The sequence below is a fragment of the Rhinatrema bivittatum genome, chromosome 4 (assembly GCF_901001135.1).
Source record: "Rhinatrema bivittatum chromosome 4, aRhiBiv1.1, whole genome shotgun sequence".
Lineage (NCBI taxonomy): Eukaryota > Metazoa > Chordata > Amphibia > Gymnophiona > Rhinatrematidae > Rhinatrema > Rhinatrema bivittatum.
Window position 1 is genome coordinate 27748755 of NC_042618.1, and position 23581 is coordinate 27772335.

A 23581-nucleotide genomic window follows, 5' to 3' on the forward strand; every position below is an offset into this window, starting at 1 on the left:
AGCTCCCATGTATGGACAGCAGGGGCTTTTTAAAATCCTTATTAGTTTTCATTATTGTGTGTTATTTGATATATGTGCTGTTTTGAAATATTTTATTGGTGTTTGGGAAATTATAAAAATGTATATGATTTTAATTAATAGAAATTCTATTTATCAGTAATTTTAAAATATTCTTTTATTAGTATGGTTTTACTATTATAACTGATGCTTTATGTTTCTTAATTTTATTGTTTTATGAGGAATGGTGGTTCTGTTTATAAATGTCATAATAAATAAGTATGCACTAAAATCCAACCCCATCCATAACCCCGCATGTGAATACGGCCCCCTGGTCATAGTAACAGGTGTGTAATAGAAAACAACACAGGGAATAGTAAATAATAGGAAACTTTAACAAACTATTTAGACGCGACCATCTTTTATTTTTTCTTAGTTTAGCAAACCATCTCATGACAATGGATCCTGTAGACAAGAATATTAGGAAAAGAAAATACACTGAGGATTTCTTGCAGTATGGTTTTACCTCAATAATTACAGCAGGAATTGAGAAACCACAATGTGTTATTTGTTGTGAAGTTCTCTCAGCTGAATCTATGAAGCCGAACAAACTAAAACGCCATTTTGATAGCAAGCATCCAAGATTTGCTGGCAAGGATATCGACTATTTTAGAAGCAAAGCTGATGGACTCAAGAAATCTAGATTTGACACTGGTGGCCAGTACCACAAACACAATGTAGCAGCTGTTGAAGCGTCATATTTGGTGGCACTCAGAATCGCCAGAGCTATGAAACCTCACACCATTGCTGAGGATTTACTGTTGCCAGCTGCAAAAGACATAGTTCGAGTGATAATTGGAAATGAATATGTTCAGAAATTGAATGCAATTTCCTTATCTAATGACACTGTCCGCAGAAGAATAGAGGACATGTCTGCCGATATTCTTGATCAGGTGATCCAGGAAATTAAATCTGCACCACTACCAATATTCAGTATCCAGCTTGATGAATCTACAGACGTGGCAAACTGTGCACAGTTATTGGTTTACGCGAGGTATATTGATGATGGCGACTTTAAAGATGAGTTTCTTTTTTGCAAACCGCTTGAAACAACAACAACTGCACATGATGTTTTTGACGCAGTTGGTTCTTTTCTAAAAGCGCATAACATCTCCTGGGAAAAGGTTTGCGGTGTTTGCACAGATGGTGCTCCTGCTATGCTAGGATGTCGCTCAGGATTTCAACGTTTGGTACAAAATGAATCGCCAAAAGCAATCGGAACACACTGTATGATACATCGCCAAATATTAGCGACTAAGACACTGCCGCAAGATTTACAAGAAGTAATGAAAAGCGTCATAACATGTGTCAATTTTGTTAAGTCGAGCGCCTTAAACAGTCGGCTGTTTTGGCAATTGTGCAACGAGCTAGATGCGCCAAACAATGCTCTGTTATTTCACACTGAAGTCAGATGGTTGTCAAGAGGAAAAGTTTTAAAACGTGTCTTTGAGCTTCGTGATGAACTGAAAACATTTTTTAATCAGAAAGCAAGACCGCAATTCGAAGCACTTTTTAGCGATAAAACTGAGCTGCAGAAAATAGCTTACTTGGTGGACATCTTTGTCATCTTGAATGACTTAAATTTATCACTGCAAGGACCAAATGCAACGTGCCTCGATTTGTCCGAAAAAATTAGATCATTCCAAATGAAACTTCAGCTTTGGAAAAATAAATTGGATAAAAATAAAATTTACATGTTTCCTACATTATCTGCCTTCTTTGAGGAACATGACTGAGCCAGACAAAAAAATTATGATGATAACTTCTGTGAAAGAACATTTGCACATGCTTGCAGACGAAATTTCATCATACTTTCCTAATCTACCTGACACCCCATTTGCACTTGCCAGAAGTCCATTCACAGTGAAAGTTGAAGATGTTCCGGAGACAGCGCAAGAAGAGTTCATTGACCTAATTAACATGATGCAGCGAGAACAGATTTCTCTACGATGCCACTGACAAAATTCTGGATTAAGTGTTTACAGTTATATCCTATTCTGTCTGAGACTGTGCTGCGCCGCCTTCTTCCTTTTCCAACAACATATCTTTGCGAAACAGGGTTTTCCAGCTTGCTGGTAATCAAGTCTAAATACCGAAGTAGACTTGTTGTGGAAAATGATCTTCGCTGTGCCCTTGCAAAGACTGCCCCAAGAATTTCTAAATTGGTAAGCAAGAAGCAACCACAACCATCTCACTGAATTTGGCAGCATACTGTTGCAAAATATTGCACTGTTGTTTACTGTTATATTACTGTTATATTTAAACCCATGCTATGCCATGGTGAAATGTTATTTATTTGGAATTGTTGTTATATTTAAACCCATGCTATGCCATGGTGAAATGTTATTTATTTGGAATTGTTGTTATATTTAAACCCATGCTATGCCATGGTGAAATGTTATTTATTGGAATTAGTAATAAATATTTCTCAACATATCATTAAATATTGTTTTTGTGATTAATCACTATGTTTAAATTATGTTTGATTTGTAGCAATGAGAATACATAATGCATATCATGTATTTACATTCCGAATCAATACTGTAGCAAAATTACAGTTTTGAAGTAGCCACCAAAATTATTTTTTGGTTTGGGGTCACTGCAACATGAGGAACTGTATTGCGGGGTCACGGCATTAGAAAGGTTGAGAACCACTGCTTTAGAACAATCTTACAATCCTTGATTTTCGCAAGCACAGATTACTTTAATTCACTATTACTGGGCCTTCCGACCTCCACTATTCGACCTTTACAGGTACTGCAGAATGCGGCATCGAGAATTTTAACAGGCAGTAGAAAAAAAGATCACATTACACCTATTCTAGTTGCCTTGCATTGACTGCCTATTGAATATCGTATTCAATTTAAAACACTCTCTACATAAATTAATCTATGGCGAGCAAGTGGATTGGTTTAATGCAGCGATTCGGCTTCACACTCCTCAAAGAAATTTAAGGTCTGCAAATAAATGCCTGCTATAAATACCTGCTGTAAACTCCGCCCATCTCAGCCAAGTCAGAGAAAAAGCTATGTCGGTCGCTGGGCCTAAATTGTGGAATGCGTTACTTATGGACAAGATTGTAATCTGACTTCAAGAAGTTTAAACAGGATCTAAAACCCTGGTTGTTTGGGAAGGCTTACATGGTTAAAAATGAGATAGCTTTTTAATATTTAATACTTACTTATTTTAATATTTAATTGTTGTGGAGCGCTTAGGAGAGCGGTCCCACTTCCTGGGAGATGTGTGTCCTTGGGCCACGGCTGTTCAAGTGGAGATTTCATCGTGAATACGCTCATGAGATCCAATAATGCTGTTGGTCACATAGTCATCTATATGACCTTCGACATACAGATAACCTTAATTGTGAATCAGAGAGAATATAAGCCCCTGAGGCAGCCGTTTTCAAACGGCGAAACTCGGCCTGAGTCGGGCTAATCTTGTGTCTCCACTTCAATAAAGGAATTTACAAGACATCTGGCATCTATCCTCTTTGTTCATCGTGATGACTGGGAAGACAGGCCCTCCTCCGGACCTGCACGCTTCGGAAGACCCAACAACGCAATGTTGGTCTTGTGAACAGTCCTCCGACCGTTCCCAGCCCTTTCGGACCTGCCGCAGGGTACGGCACAAAGCGGCAGGCCGGATGGAGGCCAGGGCAGCGAAGACTGGAACATAGAGATACTGACGAGACTTCAGGAACGACGTAGACTCAGGCACAGACATGGACTCAGGACGAGGTACTGGATGCACAGAGGTGGACTCAGGCACAGACGTGGACTCAGGACGCGGTACTGGATGCACAGAGGTGGACTCAGGCACAGACGTGGACTCAGGATGAGGTACTGGATGCACAGAGGTGGACTCAGGCACAGACGTGGACTCAGGACGCGGTACTGGATGCACAGAGGTGGACTCAGGCACAGACGTGGACTCAGGACGAGGTACTGGATGCACAGAGGTGGACTCAGGAACGAGGGCTGAAGGAAGACATAGGCACTGTCCCTCAGGGCGCCCTACTCAGGCCACCCACGGGACTGAGTCACGGACCACCCTGTCCCATGCGCGCCCTACACAGCCCTGGAAGGCTGGTCGCGGACCACGCTGAGAACAGGAGAGCACAGGGAAGAAGAAGCGGTGGATTACTGCACTCCTGGCAGTCTAAGGCAGGTAGCTGCACTCCTGGCAGCCGAAAGCAGGTTAAAGCATCAGGGTCAGGAACAAACACTACGGATACTGGAACAAGAGACAGACCTCAGAGCTGGAACATGGACAACTGGAACAGCAGGTAACATCAGGACTGGAACACGGATACTGGATCAAGAGACAGACCTTGGGACTGGAACAGCAGGCGGACATCAGGACTGGAACAGAAGGCAGACATCAGGACTGGACGAGGAGCTCCAACAAGAAACAGGAAACACAGGACCTTGCAGAAGTGCTGGAACAAGGACGACTCCTGGAGCGAAGGATCTCAGGAGTGACTAACTCCTTGTGAAAGCAAAGTTAGACTGGACGCTGAGCCCTTTTGTAGGGCTGATGAGGACAACGCCCAGGGAGGGGTCAGCAGAGGGCCACACCTGGCTGGCCCTTGAAGAGGAGGAGAGAGGCGCGCGCCCTAGGAAGCTGGAGAGAAGAGCGCTGGAAGCTGGTGGCGTCCTCAGCCACGTGGAGGGCCCAAGGAAGCCAGGCAGGCAGCGGAGCAGCCCTGCCCTGAAGCTGGAGAGGTGGCAGGCTGCTGGAGCGGCTCCCAGCCGCGAAGACTGAAGCAGGAAGGCATAGAGAGGTAAGGCTGGCTGCAGGGAGCTGTGGGAGACTGCAGGCACCGGCAGGGACGGCCTCCCTGCCGGTTGAAGACCCCGGGAAGCCTGCAGAGCATTGGGGAACACAGGAGCGGTGGCAGCTGTCCCAGCCGCATGGGAGAGCTCCCGGTGGCCCGACCCTGCCGCGCAGGGCTGGAGGCAGCCTGGGAGGAGCCCGGCAGCGGCCGGCTGGCCGTGAGAGGTAAGGAGCCTGCCCGCGAGGAGCGCGGGCAGGACCGCAACACTTAATCATCTTATTATCTTTTAGTTCTTTTATATACACTATTTTACAATAATGTGTTTTCTTTTATTGTACCTCAGATTGATTATAGCTTATGTTTAAATGTTTCTTATAATCTTAGGTTCGCTTTTATCTTATGTATATCTTTCTTAAAAATTGTAAACCGTCGTGATGGCATGTCTGAATGACGGTATAGAAAATCTGACAAATAAATATAATAAATAAATAAGCCTCCGGCGTTGCGCTCGTGCCCTTAACCTGGGAGGGACTAGCCCTCAGATGAGGGGGGGCACGGCGGATGGTCCGTGAAAGTCAGCAGCAGGAACCGATGAGTTTCTAAGCAGCCTCCGGTGGTTTTGATGCAAGGTGCGGGAGAGCAGAGACGGGAGAGTTGAAATGAAGACAGCCTCTGGCGTTTCGCTCGTGCCCTTAAGCCCCATGCATTAAACCAATCCACTTGCTCGCCATAGATTAATTTATGTAGAGAGTGTTTTAAATTGATGTCATCAATGGGAGGGACTAGTCCTCATATGAGGGGGGGGGGGGGCACGTGAAAGTCAGCAGCAGGAACCGATGAGTTTTTAAGCAACCTTTGGGGGTTTTGAGGCAGGGTGCAGGAGAGCAGAGATGGAAGAGCTCTATCAGCAAACCCAGTTGAATCATAGATGATAGAGATTAATGTCCTAATCTCTTTTTCGGTGCTTTGCAGTGTACTCACTACACAGACTTGCAGAGATAGTCAGGAGCTCCTGCTCCTGGAGATGCTGGGCCTCCTGAACCCAGCTTTCCATAGACTGGAAAGTATGCAGCAATTACTCTATGTCTGCAGATGCAGTTTCCTCTGCAGGAACGTCCACCTCCATATAAGAAAGAGAGGAGAAAGTTTGTGCACCCTACTCCCACTAATCAATGACAATCTCAGGGTGACTAGAAATCAAAAGTTTCCAGGTATGGAGAGTGTGAATTTTTAAAATCCTTTTTAGTTTTATTTTTCAGGTGTTATTTAATGTCTGCTATTTTGAAATATTTTATTAGTGTTTGGAACATTTAAATAAAAATTGAATATGAGTTTTTAATTATTTGATCTTTTATTTGTCAGCTGTTTTTAAGATATTATTATTAGAATGTTTTTACTGTTATGATTATGTAATTATATTTCTTGATTTTGTTTGATGTTTGAGGAATGGTGATGGTTCTGATATTTTATTGTTGCACTGCTTAGAGAATCTGGCTTCTTGTGGTTTCCAGTTCAGGTTTTGTCTGCGATTGTAATTCTACTTTATGGTTGTTCTATTCTGTATTTGGTGAGGGTCTGTTTAGGTTCTGTATGTGTGACTGAGGTTACCTATTCTCCTAATAGGAAGTATATTAGTGTTTTAGGGCTTTCGGAGGGTCAAGCCTATACACAACACACATTATAATAGACCTAATATAATATGGATTCCAAGTGTGATTTCTGGTTGGCATCACAACAGTGCATGTAAATAGAATACAAAGTAAGTGATATTTTTACATTAGAATACTGCACTTTGATATGTTTAAGGTAAAATATTGTTATAAATGCATATCTCTTAACTGTGCCTGTGGAGCAGGCTGGGAGGTTATAAGGTTCGCCTCGGGCATCTAATGCCTTTGCACTGGCCACGGATTCCGGGACAAGGGGTGAAGACCCAGGGTTTGGGGGAGGTGTCTGTTTTTAGAGTTTGTATTGCTGGAAGGAGTTGGGCTGTTTTTTTGTTGTTTTTTTTTTTTGCGGGCAGAGAAAAAGCTAACATTTGCCCTGCCTGAGTGCATGCTTTCTGGGGAGGACCTATCTCTGTATCTCTGTCAAGTTGAACAACCTTTTTCAAGCCCTGATTTTTTTCTCCCGGCCATAGTATCTATTTCACAAATTATTAATACACATATATCCACCTCCCATCATATGCAGGTATTATTTATTACATGTGAATATCAGCAATGCATTGAAATCATGTTCTTTTTCTACCTTATTTAATAAATATATGTGCATATATTTTACATGCAAAAAAATAGAACTTGTTCTCATGAAACTCTGATTTATATGCAGAAGTAGATATATTTTCAAAAATGTGCACGTAATGAAAATGACCATTTTGCCAATACCTCCACCAGTTCACCTAGTCCATCTGCAGTTCTTTGAGACCCTCCCACCCAGCCATAGCAGATAACACAGATGAGTCTGGTATCAATTACTGAAGAATAATTAGCAAGTGTAAAATTGCATGAATAAATTGCCTAATGTATTCGAGTAAATCTCATAACTTAGCAACTTACATGCCCAGGCCCAGAACACATCTAAACTTCCCCTTATTGTCTACTGGTAAATGTGCGCACGAAACTGAAAATACTTGCGTACTGTTGATGTTTATAAAATAGCATGCATTCAAGTACAAGCTACTTATGCACATAATTCCTCTGAAAATTAACTCAGTAGGCTGTATGGAGTTTGGCCAAGGGTTTTTGTTTTTTTTTATGCTTCAGGTGGATTGCATATATATATACTAGCTGTGTTATGAACGTACGTGAGAGGTCACTATATTAAACAGTTCTCCATGGATGTTTAGTGCAACTATGTTATGCTGTACCTCTTTAGTGGCAAAAATAACTTTAAAAACAAAATTATTTTCCTTCATATTTGGGGGGGGGGGGGGGGGGGTTCTCAGAGCTCTCTGGCCCCTGCTGGAATATGTTAGATACTGGACACAGCAGAGGTGTAGAGGGCAGACTGGAAGTCAGCAAGAGCAACACTCCAGAACAAATTTACAAATTTTTACATTAACTTTTTATTTTAAAACACTAAACTTTTGGTAATATATAAATATAAATATTTCTATGAATGAGTATCAACATAGTATTCTGTAGTTAGTGTAAACATTACCCTACATAATGAAACTGAAGTGAGAAGGGAAAAAAGAGAGAAATAAAAACAGCATTTCTGAACTAAAGTAGACTGCACATTGAGAAAATCAGATATTGGATATCTTAAGCATACATTCAAAAGAAGGTACTTTTACCTAAAGAGATGAAATAAAAGAGAAATCTGCAGTTATGTGATAAACAGAAAATACTGATCTTCTTTATACTCTTAATTCAGGAAGCACTCTCTCTAATCACTCGTAATGAGGAGGAGGAGGAAGAGGAGGAGGAGGAAGAAGAGGATATAGGTGATGCACTGGAGGTCTTAGAGGCTGTCAAAGAAAACATGGAGCAAAATGCAGGTAAGAATCAGAACACAGTTTATATGGAATATTATGCTTGCTGTTACATTAAATGCATTTTGCAAAAACAAACATTTAGGAAATTAATTTGCTGTACTTTCATTCACCCATTTATATATATCATTCTTTCATTCCAAAACAATTAGTTTTAACTTAATACAAGCCAAGAACACTGCCTTCAATTTTTGCATTACAAATTACAGCATTACCCCTCTCCTACCCTGGGTGAGCCCAAACCCACCAGATCTTGGAAACTAATCTGAGTTGGGTTTGGCTTGTGCCTGGATGGGAGCCCAGACCATTGCAGGAATTTTTGGTCATGTGATGGGCTGTGATTGCCAAAATCTGTGAAAAATGGAGATGGTACCTACTACCATCACTTATAGTTGGAAATAAACTGTTTCTCTTCATCCAGTCAAACCAGTCCAGACCAGTGGTTTATGCACACCAATCAGCAGATGGAGACAGAGATCAACAGGTTTGCTAATGTCACTCCTTATATACATTTGTGCTGACACCAGCCTGCCAGCATTCTCTGTCCCCAGCAGATGATGTCACTATGCTTGGGCAACTCCCTCCCTCTGAACTTGCAGTGCCTCCATGGCACCAATACTTAATGGTATAGCTCTTTTTACAGAAGAGCCCCTATGTTCCTTCCTCTGCATAATGCAGAAAGAGTTATGTTTATTCCAGAATGGTTCCTTTAGAGGTTAATTTATATGTGATTGCTAGATCGAGTTGTCCTTTGGGCTCAAGGATGTCAGCTGCTGAGCTATCCAGAGAGATGACAGCCTTGTGGTGTTTACGTTCGGACCTCTAATCTTTGAGACAGTAGCTGCCCTTAAAGGTCTTCAGGGAATTTGAAACTCTTGAGGAGGACTCTGCAGATGTTGGTTTGTTGCAGCATTGTCTTCTGTTCTGGTTTAGAGTGGATGCTCTATTTTTTTTTCTTGTTGGGAAAGACTCAAATGTTCCCAGGCTTTTGGAGGTAAGTCCCATAGTTGACCCTCACATATAATTTACCATACTGGGTCAGGCCAAGGGTCCGATTAGTCTAGTAGCCTGCTTTCGTCAGTGCCCAATCCAGGTCACCAGTGTCTGTTAGGATCCTTAAGTATGAAGTGGTTCAATGGTTCTGGGGCTCCTGATAGACTAATTTGAAAATGTGTGGCTTCTTCTCAGACCAATAATACATTTCAGATTTTTGGAGCTTCAGGAAAGAATGATCTTTAGAGTGCTCATGGATCATGCCTCCCTTTTTGGTAGCAGTTCCTTTGGCTGCACTGCAAGATTCCCTGGCCTTGAGCACCCAGTACTCCTGACAGCCAGAGCATTTCCAGGTATGGTCCTCATGGGTTCTGAGGTGATTTCAGGACTTTAGTATGGCTGACAAGCAATTTTACTGATGCAGAAAGGAGAGTTTCTGGCATCCCTGGCTTGGATGGAGACTTATCATCATATTCCAATCCAGATGGTATATCAGAAGTTCCTCTGTACAGTGCTATACCGGAATTTTCAGTTTCAGACACTACCGTTTAGGGCTAGCATCCGACCCAAGTGCCTTTTTGAAGGTAATAGTGGTGGTGGCGCAAGGAAGGTATTTTGGTTCACCCATAGCAAAGACGTGTCTAAGATCCTATCAGCCATATGGCCATACAGGAGTTAGAGTAGATTATCAATTTCCCCATGAGCCATCTACAGCTGTCTCAGATACTGGAATCTCTGAGAGCTCACTTCATTTTAAAGAACCAAAGAATTCACAATTGTGTGATTCAGCTAAGAATCTAGCGGTATGGTCCTACCTGCAGGTTCTCGGAGCCATGGCAGCAGCGTTACATCTAGTGCCTAGGCATGGATGCACATGTTTTTTGCTAGGGCCTTGCTTTCCAGGTGGCATTCCCAGTCTCAAGACTATTCCAGGCATCTGACATTGCCGGAATCAGCAAGACATAAAATGCAAGTCTGTCGGACTGGGGTGGGGTGCGCTGTCAGGTTCTGTTTGCACTAAAACAGTCGACCCCAGAGGAAGTGAGCTGATCCATCAACTGGTTAGAGGCCAGGAATATATGGCTGACTCTCTTGGCTTTACGCTGTGATTAGTAGGGCAGGCGATCAAGGTGATGGCTGACAGCTCCACAACAGTCAATATTAGAAAAAACTGGCAACAATGTGACTAGATAACAACAATAGAAAGAAAAGGTCACATTCTATTCATGGTTTTAAAATGTGGAAAATACCCTCATACCAGGGCTAGTGCACATTTCCGCCCACCGGCGTCTTTTACTTTTATGTACTACCGCCAATTTGGCTGCCCTATTAAATTGCAATCATGGGGTAACCACTTTTTATTTAAACCATGATATACTGCCGCATTTCTTAGCAGTTTAATTCATTCCTCTTTTGGTTTTCATTTCCCAATCTTATCTTTACAAAAAATTTTTTTATGAAAGGTTTTCTTCTTTTATATTTTTTTTAAATAACTTATTTGCTTTTTCAACCACAGTTTTGGTCTAAAAAACTCTTGTACTCTCTATCGCTTCTCATTTTCAAATTGAAAAGTGCTAAGAAAGAGTTTTTATCTCGCACTTATCTTATTCATTTTCATGAGAGTCAGAGTTCCAGTGTTCCGCCTGCTCGTAAGAGCCAAAGTATAACGTGCTCCACAAAAAAGGCTGTGGAGCACGTTATACTTTGGCTCTTACGAGCAGGCGGAACACTGGAACTCTGACTCTCATGAAAATGAATAAGATAAGTGCGAGATAAAAACTCTTTCTTAGCACTTTTCAATTTGAAAATGAGAAGCGATAGAGAGTACAAGAGTTTTTTAGACCAAAACTGTGGTTGAAAAAGCAAATAAGTTATTTAAAAAAAATATAAAAGAAGAAAACCTTTCATAAAAAAATTTTTTGTAAAGATAAGATTGGGAAATGAAAACCAAAAGAGAAATGAATTAAACTGCTAAGAAATGCGGCAGTATATCATGGTTTAAATAAAAAGTGGTTACCCCATGATTGCAATTTAATAGGGCAGCCAAATTGGCGGTAGTACATAAAAGTAAAAGACGCCGGTGGGCGGAAATGTGCACTAGCCCTGGTATGAGGGTAAGCTCCACAACAGTAGCATGCATAGATTTATTTATTTATTATTTATTTTATCAACTTTATATACCGACTTTCAAATTAATTTCAAGGCGGTTTACATTAAATTGAGTTGCAGGGCAGCTGTTTGGATTTAATCACGCCTGCATTGCCAGAGAAAAGAACTTTTACCGTGCCTGTGGATACAGAGTAAAGAACTTTTTCCTTGGTCCCTGGACCCCGTGACTGTCGGAGGAGGAGACCGCCTATAAAACCGGCGGGGCTGTAGCAGGAAGCTGCAGCTGTTTGGATTTAATCACGCCTGCATTGCCAGAGAAAAGAACTTTTACCGTGCCTGTGGATACAGAGTAAAGAACTTTTTCCTTGGTCCCTGGACCCCGTGACGCTCGGAGGAGGAGACCGCCTATAAAACCGGCGGGGCTGTAGCAGGAAGCTGCAGCTGTTTGGATTTAATCACGCCTGCATTGCCAGAGAAAAGAACTTTTACCGTGCCTGTGGATACAGAGTAAAGAACTTTTTCCTTGGTCCCTGGACCCCGTGATGCTCGGAGGAGGAGACCGCCTATAAAACCGGCGGGGCTGTAGCAGGAAGCTGCAGCTGTTTGGATTTAATCACGCCTGCATTGCCAGAGAAAAGAACTCTGTGGATACAGAGTAAAGAACTTTTTCCTTGGTCCCTGGACCCCGTGATGCTCGGAGGAGGAGACCGCCTATAAAATAGGCGAGGCCACGGCGCATTGTCGCCGTCGGCGCTTCGCCAAAGCCGCGCGCGCGGCTTTGTCCGGCTTAGTCCGAGCGTGGACGGAGTGGAGGCGGAAAATTTGGGTCCTCTCAGCTGCCCTAGAACCAAAGCGTGAGTAAAACCCTGAGGGAATAATTACCTGGGAATTTACTTGAGACCCGATGCCTCATACAAAGAGAAAGGGGAAAGTCAAAGGGGACCCTCCAATCCCTCTGACCAGTACCCCCTCGCAACTTACCATAGGTAAATTTTTCCCACGAACTGGTTCCATATACCCAGGAGAGACGCCAGGTACTGGTGAAAGTATAGAGCAAATACGATCACCTCTGGATTTTAACATCTCATTGAGCCCTGGGGAACCCGCGACCCCTCCACTGCCTAGCCTTGCACAAGCTCTGCTTTTGGGAGGGGATTCTCTACCTATTGGGTTGAGTAAATCTACCCCTAATGGAGGGGAAACGGAGAGAGAAGGTGCAAGGCCAAAAAGTGGGGGGAGTGTAAAGGAACCCCTCACAATGGTACCATCATTAGCGATGGAAGGGAGGGCAGAGAATTTGGAGGAGAGAAGTAGACTCTGCCCATTAGGATCAGTAAGTTTAAATAACTCCTTAGGCTCACAGACACACCCGATAACGCTGGAGACTATTTGGTCCACCCTAACTGATTTGAAAGTATTAATTTTGTCCCTAAATGCATCTGTTAATGGAACAAAAGATCAGATATCCAAAGTTGAACCCTTAGTGGCACAACATGAAGAGAAACTAATTAGTATCTCCACAAAATTAGAACAAGTGGAAAAAACTCAGACTACTTTGATACAGGGAGACCCCATAAATACAAAGAAAATAGAGAATATTGAAAACCTCTTGAGGTATAATAATTTGAGAATTTTAAACTTCCCTAAAGTGAAGTTAATTTCTCCCTTCGAGCAGTATAAACAATATCTAATAGAAAATTTGAATTTAAAAATAGGAGAAATTCCAATTATTGAAAAAATTTTCTTTGTTGTAATGGGGAAAAAGAAAATTGAAGTAAGTCAACATAATGTGCAACATTCAGAAGTAGGCAATTTGACGGCCTTTTTGGAACAGTCAATGACTGATCAAGTAGAATGTCGTGGCACACTGTGTGTGAAATTTCAGAATAGTGGAGATAGAGATAAGATATTAAAACTTGCATTAATAAATAGGGAAAAATTATACTTAAATCAAAAAATCTGGACATATCCTGATATAACCAGGGTGACTCAGTTACGCAGAAAGCATTTCCTTCAAATGAATCCTGAACTAAATTCTATTGGTGCTCAGCATATGTTATATTATCCTAGTAAGTGTGTGGTAAAATACCAGCAGGAAAGGTATGTGTTCTTTGAACCTTTAGAGTTACGTAAGTTTCTTGATGCCAGAATACCTGTTACTGTATCCTGTCCGAGTTAAATAATTATGAAAAAGGAACCACAATATTTCTGATAAACAATTTACTTTATTTTGCTCATATTATTAACACGCACTGGTTCTATTTCTTTATAACAGGGATAATACCGTTTATATAGAGTGGTAAAATAATACTATCTCTTGTACTATTGTTTATTTTCTTGCACCTGTTTCAAATGGCAAGCGGATATTGTTGTCTGTATTGTTCAAAATTGTATAAATAAAGAATTAAAAAAAAAATTTTTGAGTTGCAGTAGCAACACTCAAATACATCATCAAATAGATCATCAAGGAGGGACCTGAAATGCTCAAGTATTGTTGGAGATAGACCAGCTTCTTCATTGGGCATAATTGAATTTAAAGCTCTTGTCGACATCTTCAGTTAGTCAGCCAGAGTGACTCACTGCTCTCTTGATTAACAAATGTTGGTCCCTATTCAAACCCAATCACACTACCTCAACACCTTTCCAAGGTGAGTAACTGAGCTGAACTATTCAACTTTTTTACTTAGGTATACACTGCTCCTAGCTTATTTCTAGCTTCTGGTTACTTTTTGTTTTGTTTTGTTTTTTGTGGGGTTTGTTTTTTTTTCAATACAAACACTCAGTTTGTATTAAATACAAACACTCAGTTCTTTAAAAGTCTGCAGAACACTATTGCTTACTAGCTACCTTATTGACTGACTATTTAAAAATACAAACAGTCTAACTTGTTTATTCACTGCCTTTCTGACTATTAAAGGCACAAACACACTAAATAATATTCCCAAATAGTTAAGTTTGCCCCAATACTTTTAAAAAAGACAATGTCCCAAGCAAAAATTTACTGATTCCTTTCAGCCACCAGCAAGGTGATCCTCTCCTCTCAGTGTCATTGGAATGTCAAGAGTTATGGGCGTTTTCTTATAGGGAACCATTTTCTATTGGTTACAATGGACAGGGTCCAAATTTGTACCATTCCCTCCTTCCTTCTAAGGGTTGTTTCAAAATTCCACCTCCTTCAGTCAATCTCCTTGTCTTCATTTAGTAAAAATAGACAGATGGCAAGGTCTATACCTTTCTTCATTCTTTGGCGATGTGGCGACATCTTTTATGGTATCTCAAGGCCACAAGCATATTTAGAAGGTTGGATCTTATATTTTGGTTTTGTATAGTACAGTACAAAAGGGAGATGTAGCCTACAGGTTTAAGATGCTTTGATGGATTGAGGGTGTTATTATTCTTTGCTGAAGCAGATACAGACTCGCTCCACAAAGGTGTAGGTGACTTCATGGGCCAAGTTAAGATTGGTTTTCCCTTTAGAGATCTGTAAAGCAGCAACTTGGTTTTCTTTGCATACTTTCACTAAGCATTAAAGCCTGGATTTCAGGGCTAGAGAGAGAGCTTCCTCTGGGAGTTTTGCGAAGGGCCTGAGCAGTATCCCACCTATAAGGGAGTAACATGGGTGCAAGCCACTGGTCTTGATTGCTCTGACTGGATGAAGAGGAAGATGTAATTACTTTTTACCTGATAATTTTTTTCCATGAATACAGTCAGACCAGTCCACCTATGTTCTGATTTCTTCAGGGTCTTAATTTGCTCTCTGCATTGCAGAAGAAGTTTTTTGAAGACAAGTAACCAGAATCGGGACGTTCAGTGAACGTCTATGTGAATCACTGCAGTCGAGTGGTTTCCTATTCTACTGTTTGGAAACTTCTTTTGTTTCTACTTCCTGATTCTTCTGAGAGTCCTCTGGCTAAATTTTAAAAGCCCAGCACACACATTAATTAGGGATGCACAAATAAGTTGGGCTTGTGGACTCCGAGCAGATTTGAAAAGCCACCCGGATAGGCGCATATCTCCCACAGCACGCACATCTCCAAAGTTTTCAAAAAGGGGCAGGACGAGGGCAGGGAATGGGCATTTTGGGGCTTGAACCAGAGATGTCTCCATAAATAATTTTGTGCCTGGGCGAGCGTTAAGAGACCATGCCTCGTAAATTTACTTCTGCTATGGAAAAGGTGTAAGTTAAAAAAATAAAGGCAAATAGGGAGATCTGTGGGGTTTTAAGGGTTAGGGCTAACTGGGGGGAGTGAAAGCTATTAAACTAGGGGGTTTGGATGACCTACCCCTTAAATGGGCAAACTGGGGATGAACTGGTTTACCTGGCAATGGCGTTGGCGCACACCACTTTTAAAATCCCCTGACTTATCCGGCAGAAGCGAGATTTGTGCGCACTTAGTGCACCTATTTAAAATTTGGCCAGACTATTTTATAACATGCTTGCATATGTTATAAATGGCCACGTCCCTGGGCGCGGGCTGATGTATGTGCACAAATGTGTGCTTGCATGCCAGTTTGAAAGTTACCATCTTAAGGCCTCATTTTCTAATGCTAGCGTAAATGTGCGCTAGCGTCATCGGGGCGGAGTCGGCCCCGGAAGAGGAGGAGTCGGGGCGTCACCGGGGCCGACCCTGCGAAGAAGGTGCAGACAGCGAAAAGGTAAGGAGCCTTTTCGCTGCCTATTTTACGCCCAATAACTACAACTTTTATGGTGTAGTTATTGGGCGCGACGCCGCCGGCTAGCGCAGGACCCCCCCCCCCGTTTTGGCCCCCTGCCCCTCATTACTGCATTTTTCTAAAGTACCGCAGGCTTGCGATACTTTAGAAAATGAGGCCCTTAGCTTGTTACAGAAATACCGGAAGCCGGTTGTAGTATAGATGTGTATAAGGAGTGACATCAGCGAACCTGTTGATCTCTGCCTCTCTCTGCTGGTTGGCGTACATAACCCACTTGTCTGGATTGGTCTGACTGTATTCAAGGAAAGGAAATTATCAGGTAAGAAGTAATTTCATCTTTTTAAAAACCCTGAAGTGATGCTTATAGGACAGTTTCCAGACTTCCTACGGAGCTTACAGACTCATGAGTACAATGCAATTTTTAAAAGGGAACACCCCACAGAGTTTTGCCCTGGGGATTATTTTTTACCTCGCATATAGTGAAGGTACAAAGTGTGTGAGGCAAACAGCATGTGGGGATTTCAAAATGAAATTCCTACATGTACTTCTGGCTCACCTAGGGCCTGCTCCTATCTCTGCCATGTCTCCCTACCTGGGACGGGGTGGGTAGAGTTTTCCAAGGTGGTGAAGAAATACCAGAATCCCTTTGAAAAGTGCCCTTGTATAGTGTAGTTTTGTTTAGTAAGTTGGAGAGTTTATCAAATTCATAATTATGCATACAATTGGTCTTTTATCCATCAATTCTTCAGCAGCTTTTTAAAGAGAAGAGGAAATATGTTTTATATTTTTAGAAAGTTCCCTTTTTTTTGCAGCTTTTAAATTGATTGTCTTGTCTCTTATAAATTGTACAGTTGACATTCAAAGAAGTTTGTCCAGCTAAGTTCAGGACAGACTGGATAAAACCTGGATTTTAAATGCTCTGCCTTGCTGAATGGGTTTTAGATGGATAAATCAATACCGTCCTTAAAATTAACCGGATAAAAAAATAGGCAGGGTGGGGGTTGTTCTGGAGCATTCCTTAGCTGATAGTGAAGGGCCAATTAGTGAAGGAATGAAGTGAACATATTTAATACATAAGTGCCTGGAGCTGTCAAAGCTCCACCAGTCCCGAACCTATGGGTTCATCCTCTCGTCCATCATAAATGGAGACAGAGTTCTAAAAACATTTTTTTTAATGACATCACTAGAATATATGTGATGCTCAGAACTAATTCAACTAGTGATCGCTGCCTCCCACAGTTAGATGGGAGTTTAGAGTTTTTGCTCTTGTAACTGTATAAAAAAAAGATAAAGAAGAGAAGTTATTATTTTATATTCAGCACTTTTACTATTGTCAAAGTGGCTTGAATTGTGGCCATGCTCCTTCAGAGACGCGAGCCCTAGAGACTATAATTTTGTTTACTCCTTTACCGTTTGTGTTTAGGAGGAGAAGTCTCTGCTCTCTAAATTCGGCCAATTTTTGGGTGATTTAGATTGAGTTACCTGCATTTTCGCAGTGAATTTCTGAGTCCTGCCACAGCCGGGAGCTATGAGTTCATTAATCTCAATGTCAGAAAAGGTCTGTCGCTGCGGCGGTTGCAGGGCAAAGCGCAATTCTGCTGAAGGAACCTTATGGTCCCTTTGCCGCAGTAAAGCTGAATCGCCTGAATTAAAAGCTACGGTGACAGCAAAGAAGGTAATCGATGCGGTAATGAAACAAAAGCCCTCATCTCGGGCAGCTTCAGTTACTGGGGAGCCTTCAGTAGCAGCCATTCTAATGGCTTATTCAGACACGGCAACCATTTTGATTGCGACACCGGGTGCATCATCGTCAAGGGGAGTTCCTATTTTAAGCCAGGGACCTCCCAAATTGGTTCCGGGGCTTGATTTTTTTAACTGATTTGAGACAAGAAGCCTCTGGGAGTTGTTCTGGAACATTTTCCCCTGAGTTTTTCAAATTTTTACATCAGGCATTTCATGCTTTACAAGAGGGGCGGGACGATACAGAGCATGTTTAAATTAATTTGTCTGCTGAAGTTTTTAGATCTCAAAAAAGAAAAAGAATAGATGCTGATGATGCTGAATCTTTTCCTATGGATTTGGAATCCATATTTTAGGATGGAGGATGAGAAAAAAGAGGAAGAGTTATTGAATCTTTGGAAGAAGGTGAGATTAATTCAGCAGAGGACGAGGAGGAACAGATCAGACTGTTCTATAAGGAGGAGATGTCCGCATTAATATTTCAGGTATCTGCTGCGTTGGGCCTTGAGGAGGAGAAATTTGAAGAGGTTCCAGGCTGGGATCCAATCCTTAGGGGCACACATAAAACAGCCTCTTCTTTTCCGCTCCATCCAGAGATTGAGGCTATGATTATGGCTGAGTGGGATTCTCCTGATGCCAGATATAGACGTCTGAGAATTTTTAATAGATTGTATCCGTTTGCCTCACAGTAAAAACTTTTTAAAATATATCCGAAGCAGAAAGCCTGTGAGGGAGTCAGTTGGACTGTTAGATGATCGAGGGGTTAAAGGGGCACTTAGAGAAGATAAGGCCATCGCGGAAAGATTAAATTATTTCTTTGCTTCGGTGTTTATTGAAGAAGATGTTGGGGAGGTACCCGTAATGGAGAAGGTTTTCATGGGTAATGACTCAGATGGACTGAATCAAATCACGGTGAACCTAGAAGATGTGGTAGGCCTGATTGACAAACTGAAGAGTAGTAAATCACCTGGACCGGATGATATACACCCCAGAGTTCTGAAGGAACTAAAAAATGAAATTTCAGACCTATTAGGAAAAATTTGTAACCTATCATTAAAATCATCCATTGTACCTGAAGACTAGAGGATAGCAAATGTAACCCCAATATTTAAAAAGGGCTCCAGGGGCAATCCGGGAAACTACAGACCGGTTAGCCTGACTTCAGTGCCAGGAAAAATAGTGAAAAGTGTTCTAAACATCAAAATCACAGAACATATAGAAAGGCATGGTTTAATGGAACAAAGTCAGCATGGCTTTACCCCAGGGCAAGTCTTGCCTCACAAATCTACTTCACTTTTTTGAAGAAGTTAATAAACATGTGGATAAAGGTGAACCGGTAGATATAGTATACTTGGATTTTCAGAAGGCGTTTGACAAAGTTCCTCATGAGAGGCTTCTAGGAAAAGTAAAAAGTCGTGGGATAGGTGGCGATGTCCTTTCGTGGATTACAAACTGGCTAAAAGACAGGAAACAGAGAGTAGGATTAAATGGACAATTTTCTCAGTGGAAGGGAGTGGGCAGTGGAGTGCCTCAGGGATCTGTATTGGGACCCTTACTTTTTAATATATTTATAAATGATCTGGAAAGAAATATGACGAGTGAGATAATCAAATTTGCAGATGACACAAAATTGTTCAGAGTAGTTAAATCACAAGCAGATTGTGATAAATTGCAGGAAGACCTTGTGAGACTGGAAAATTGGGCATCCAAATGGCAGATGAAATTTAATGTGGATAAGTGCAAGGTGATGCATATAGGGAAAAATAACCCATGCTATAATTACACAATGTTGGGTTCCATATTAGGTGCCACAACCCAAGAAAGAGATCTAGGTGTCATAGTGGATAACACATTGAAATCGTCGGTTCAGTGTGCTGCGGCAGTCAAAAAAGCAAACAGAATGTTGGGAATTATTAGAAAGGGAATGGTGAATAAAACAGAAAATGTCATAATGCCTCTGTATCGCTCCATGGTGAGACCGCACCTTGAATACTGTGTACAATTCTGGTCGCCGCATCTCAAAAAAGATATAATTGCAATCAGTGGCGTAGCCACGGGTGGGCCTGGGTGGGCAGGTGCCCACCCAACTTAGACCCAGGCCCACCCAGCTGGCACCGGAACTGCAAGGCTGTCGAGGGATCCCATCCCTGCGACGGCGAACAAGAGAACCCACGCCTCGCGCGCCATCACGGCACACATGGGGAAGTGCTGCTGCGGCCGTATGGCCAACCGGTCTTCCTGTTCGGGGGGGGGGGGCGGAAGCGCCGCGCGCAGCTTCCGCTTCCTCCCCCCAATGCAGGAAGATCAGCTGCCTCTCCTGCTGCCACCCGTTCTCCTGCTATCTTCGGGCCAAACGGCCCGCCGAACTTCCTGTTTGGGGGTGGGGGAGCGGAAGCGCCGCGCACAGCTTCCGCTTTCTCCCCCAAAGCAGGAAGATCAGCTGCCTCTCCTGCTGTCACCGGACTCCTGCTATCTTCGGGCGTCGGGCCCGCCGATCTTCCTGCTTGGGGGGGGGGAGGGAGGAAGCGGACGTTGTGCGCTGCGCTTCCACTCCCCCCCTCCACAGGAAGTTCGGCGGGCAATACAGCCCGACGCCCGAAGATATTAGGAGGCCGGTGGCAGCAGGAGAGGCAGCTGATCTTCCTGCTCTGGGGGAGAAAGCGGAAGCTGTGCACGTGCTTGAATGTGTATGTGTGGATGAGAATGTGGGTGAAAACTGGAGCCTGGGTGTGTATGTGGGTGAGAATGGAAGCTTGAATATGTGGGTGAATGGGAGCTCGAATGTGTGTATGTGTGGTTGAGAATGGGAGCCTGGGTTTGTGGGTGGGTGAGAATGGGAGCTTGAATGTGTGTATATATGGGTGAGAATGAGAGCCTGGGTTTGTGTGGGTGGGTGATAATGGAAGCTTGAATATGTGGATAAGAATGGGTGCTTGAATGTGTGTATGTGTGGGTGAGAATAGGACCTTAAATGTGTATATGTATGGATGAGAATGGGAGCTTGAATATGTGTGGGTGAGACTGGGAGCATGGGTTTGTGGGTGAGAATGGGTGCCTGGATGTGCGTCTGTGTGTGCATAAGAATATAAGCCTGGGGAGGGGTGAGAAAGTGAGAACTTGTATGTGTGTCTGCAGAGAATGTGAGCTTGGGGGGGGGGGGGGGGGGGGGAGAGAGCATATGAGAGTGACAGCTTGAGTGTGTGAGAGGGAGTCTGTGAGAGAAAGCGTGTATGTGTGTGTGGAAGGGAAGAAGACAGTAATAGAAGAAAGACACTGAAAAGGAATTAGGAAATGAGCTATAAGGGAAAAAATGGGAAAAAGAGACCAGGACCAACTGATTAGAAAAATACAAAGATCAGACAACAATGGTAAAAATATATATCTATATTTTGAGATGTTAGCAATTTAAATATAAGCAACACAACCGCTCTCTCAAAATTTATGGACAGGTAGGAGCCGTGTATAAAATCGTAATAATAAGAAGGCTAAAGTACCACAAATCACCGTGAATTATGTTTGTATCATTAAGTAAACCTCATACTTAGGCGTAGATGTGAATGCTATGCTGCATAATTTGGCATTATTTATCAGTAAAAAAACAACTAGTAGACCTGCACGCCTACAGCCCACCCATGTTAACCTTGTGCCCACCCAAAAAATCAATTCTGGCTACGCCACTGATTGCAATGGAGAAGGTACAGAGAAGGGCGACAAAAATGATAAGGGGAATGGAACAGCTCCCCTATGAGGAAAGACTAAAGAGGTTAGGATTTTTCAGCTTGGAGAAGAGACGGCTGAGGGGGGATATGATAGAGATGTTTAAAATCATGAGAGGTCTAGAACGGGTAGATGTGAATCGGTTATTTACTCTTTCGGATAATAGAAAGACTAGGGGGCACTCCATGAAGTTAGCATGGGGCACATTTAAAACTAATCGGAGAAAGTTCTTTTTTACTCAACGCACAATTAAACTCTGGAATTTGTTTCCAGAGGATGTGGTTAGTGCAGTTAGTATAGCTGTGATTAAAAAAGGATTGGATAAGTTCTTGGAGGAGAAGTCCATTACCTGCTATTAAGTTCAATTAGAGAATAGCCACTGCCATTAGCAACGATAACATGAAATAGACTTAGTTTTTGGGTACTTGCCAGGTTCTTATGGCCTGGATTGGCCACTGTTGGAAACAGGATGCTGGGCTTGATGGACCCTTGGTCTGACCCAGTATGGCATTTTCTTATGTTCTTATGTTCTTAAGGTATTGGATCATCTGTTTCAACAGCCTAAGATTGATGCAACAGTTGCAGCGGTTGCTAGGTAAACTACTATTCTTGTGGAAGGAGGTGCTTTCCTTCATGATGCTCATGAAAGGAAATTAGAGGCAGTACTTAAGAATCTTTTTTTCTGCAGGTTCTTTTGTACTACAGGGAACAATTTGTACAAGTTATGTTGCCAGGTCTCTTCCATTGGATTCAACAGTTTTCTGAAGTAGCTAGTTCAGCAAAGCTAGAATCAGCTAAGACATATATTTCTGATGCCTTATGACATTATCAGAATTTCGGCTAGATCCAGTGGGAGCCAGAAGGCTTCTTTGGTTAAGAAATTGGTCTGCTGACTCTTTATCAAAATCTAGACTTTCTCGTTTGCCTTTTAGAGGTAAATGCCTGTTTCGGGAAGAATTGGATCGTTTAATGAAAAATCTAGGAGATGCAAAGGTTCAGAGATTACCTGAGGCTAAGATTAAACCTAATTTTCATCTTTATAGACGCCTTAATCAGTTTATGGAAGCTAAAAAATACAGACTGGGCAAACAAGTAATGCCTCAATCTTCTAGAGGTAAAAGTAGATTTCAGTCCTTTCGTGGGGCAAGAAGACTAAGGGGAGAGGTTGCCCACTCCTCTGGTGGGCCAAACAATACACAATGGAATCAGAAGGATTCATTTTTCAGTAGAGCCTATAGGGGGCAAGACTACAGGGTTTTCTTGGAGAATGGATCCTCATTACTTCAGATCAATGGGTCTTGGACATAATTCAATATGGTTACACCCCAGAGTTAAAAAAGAGAGTAAAGGATCATTTTGTTATCTCTCCTATCCATTCTCCCATCAAGATTGCTGCAGTTGATAGGACGATGAACAAATTGATTCAATTGCAGGCAATTCGTCCAGTTCCAATATCAGAACATCAAAAGGGATAGTATTCAATTTATTTTGTGATTAGAAAAAAAGACAGTTCATTCAGACCTATTTGGAACTAAAAGGGGTAAATCAGAGTATATTTATCCCTCAATTTCATATGGAATCCCTTCTCACTGTCATAGCCTCAGTACGCAAGGGCAAATTTTTATCTTCCATAGACTTGAAAGAGGCCTATTTTCATATTTATTTATTTATTGATTGATTTTATATACCGTCATTTGGGGGGTGCCATCACAACAGTTTACATAAGCAGATTAAATAATCATAAAATAATGATACAGTATAAGAGTATTCCACAATAAAATCAATTTAAACATAAAATCAGATAAAATGCAATATGCTTAAAGAAAAGAAAAAGAAAAATTCAGAAAATTCTTAAATTGTTACTGGATTTTTTTTCTGATCGTACTCGTCATAAGCTCTGCGAAAAAGCCATGTTTTTAGGACTTCCTTGGTCTCCTTGAAACCTCCAATCATCTGCTTGTGAAAGGCATCTTGCTGACAGGAGCGCGCTCTATCGCTGTCCTTGCCTGACAGCAAGT

The 23581-nt window shown here is 42.1% G+C and overlaps 1 protein-coding gene across 2 annotated transcripts in view; it reads left to right on the forward strand.

Moving 5' to 3' along the window:
• Positions 1–23581, forward strand: part of AK7 (adenylate kinase 7) — a 180332-nt gene that overhangs the window by 119685 nt on the left and 37066 nt on the right. For both annotated transcript variants that reach the window (XM_029597899.1, XM_029597898.1), the window contains exon 12: positions 8213–8336. In XM_029597899.1, the coding sequence (XP_029453759.1) occupies positions 8213–8336 (124 nt within the window). The remainder of the gene's footprint in view (positions 1–8212; positions 8337–23581) is intronic.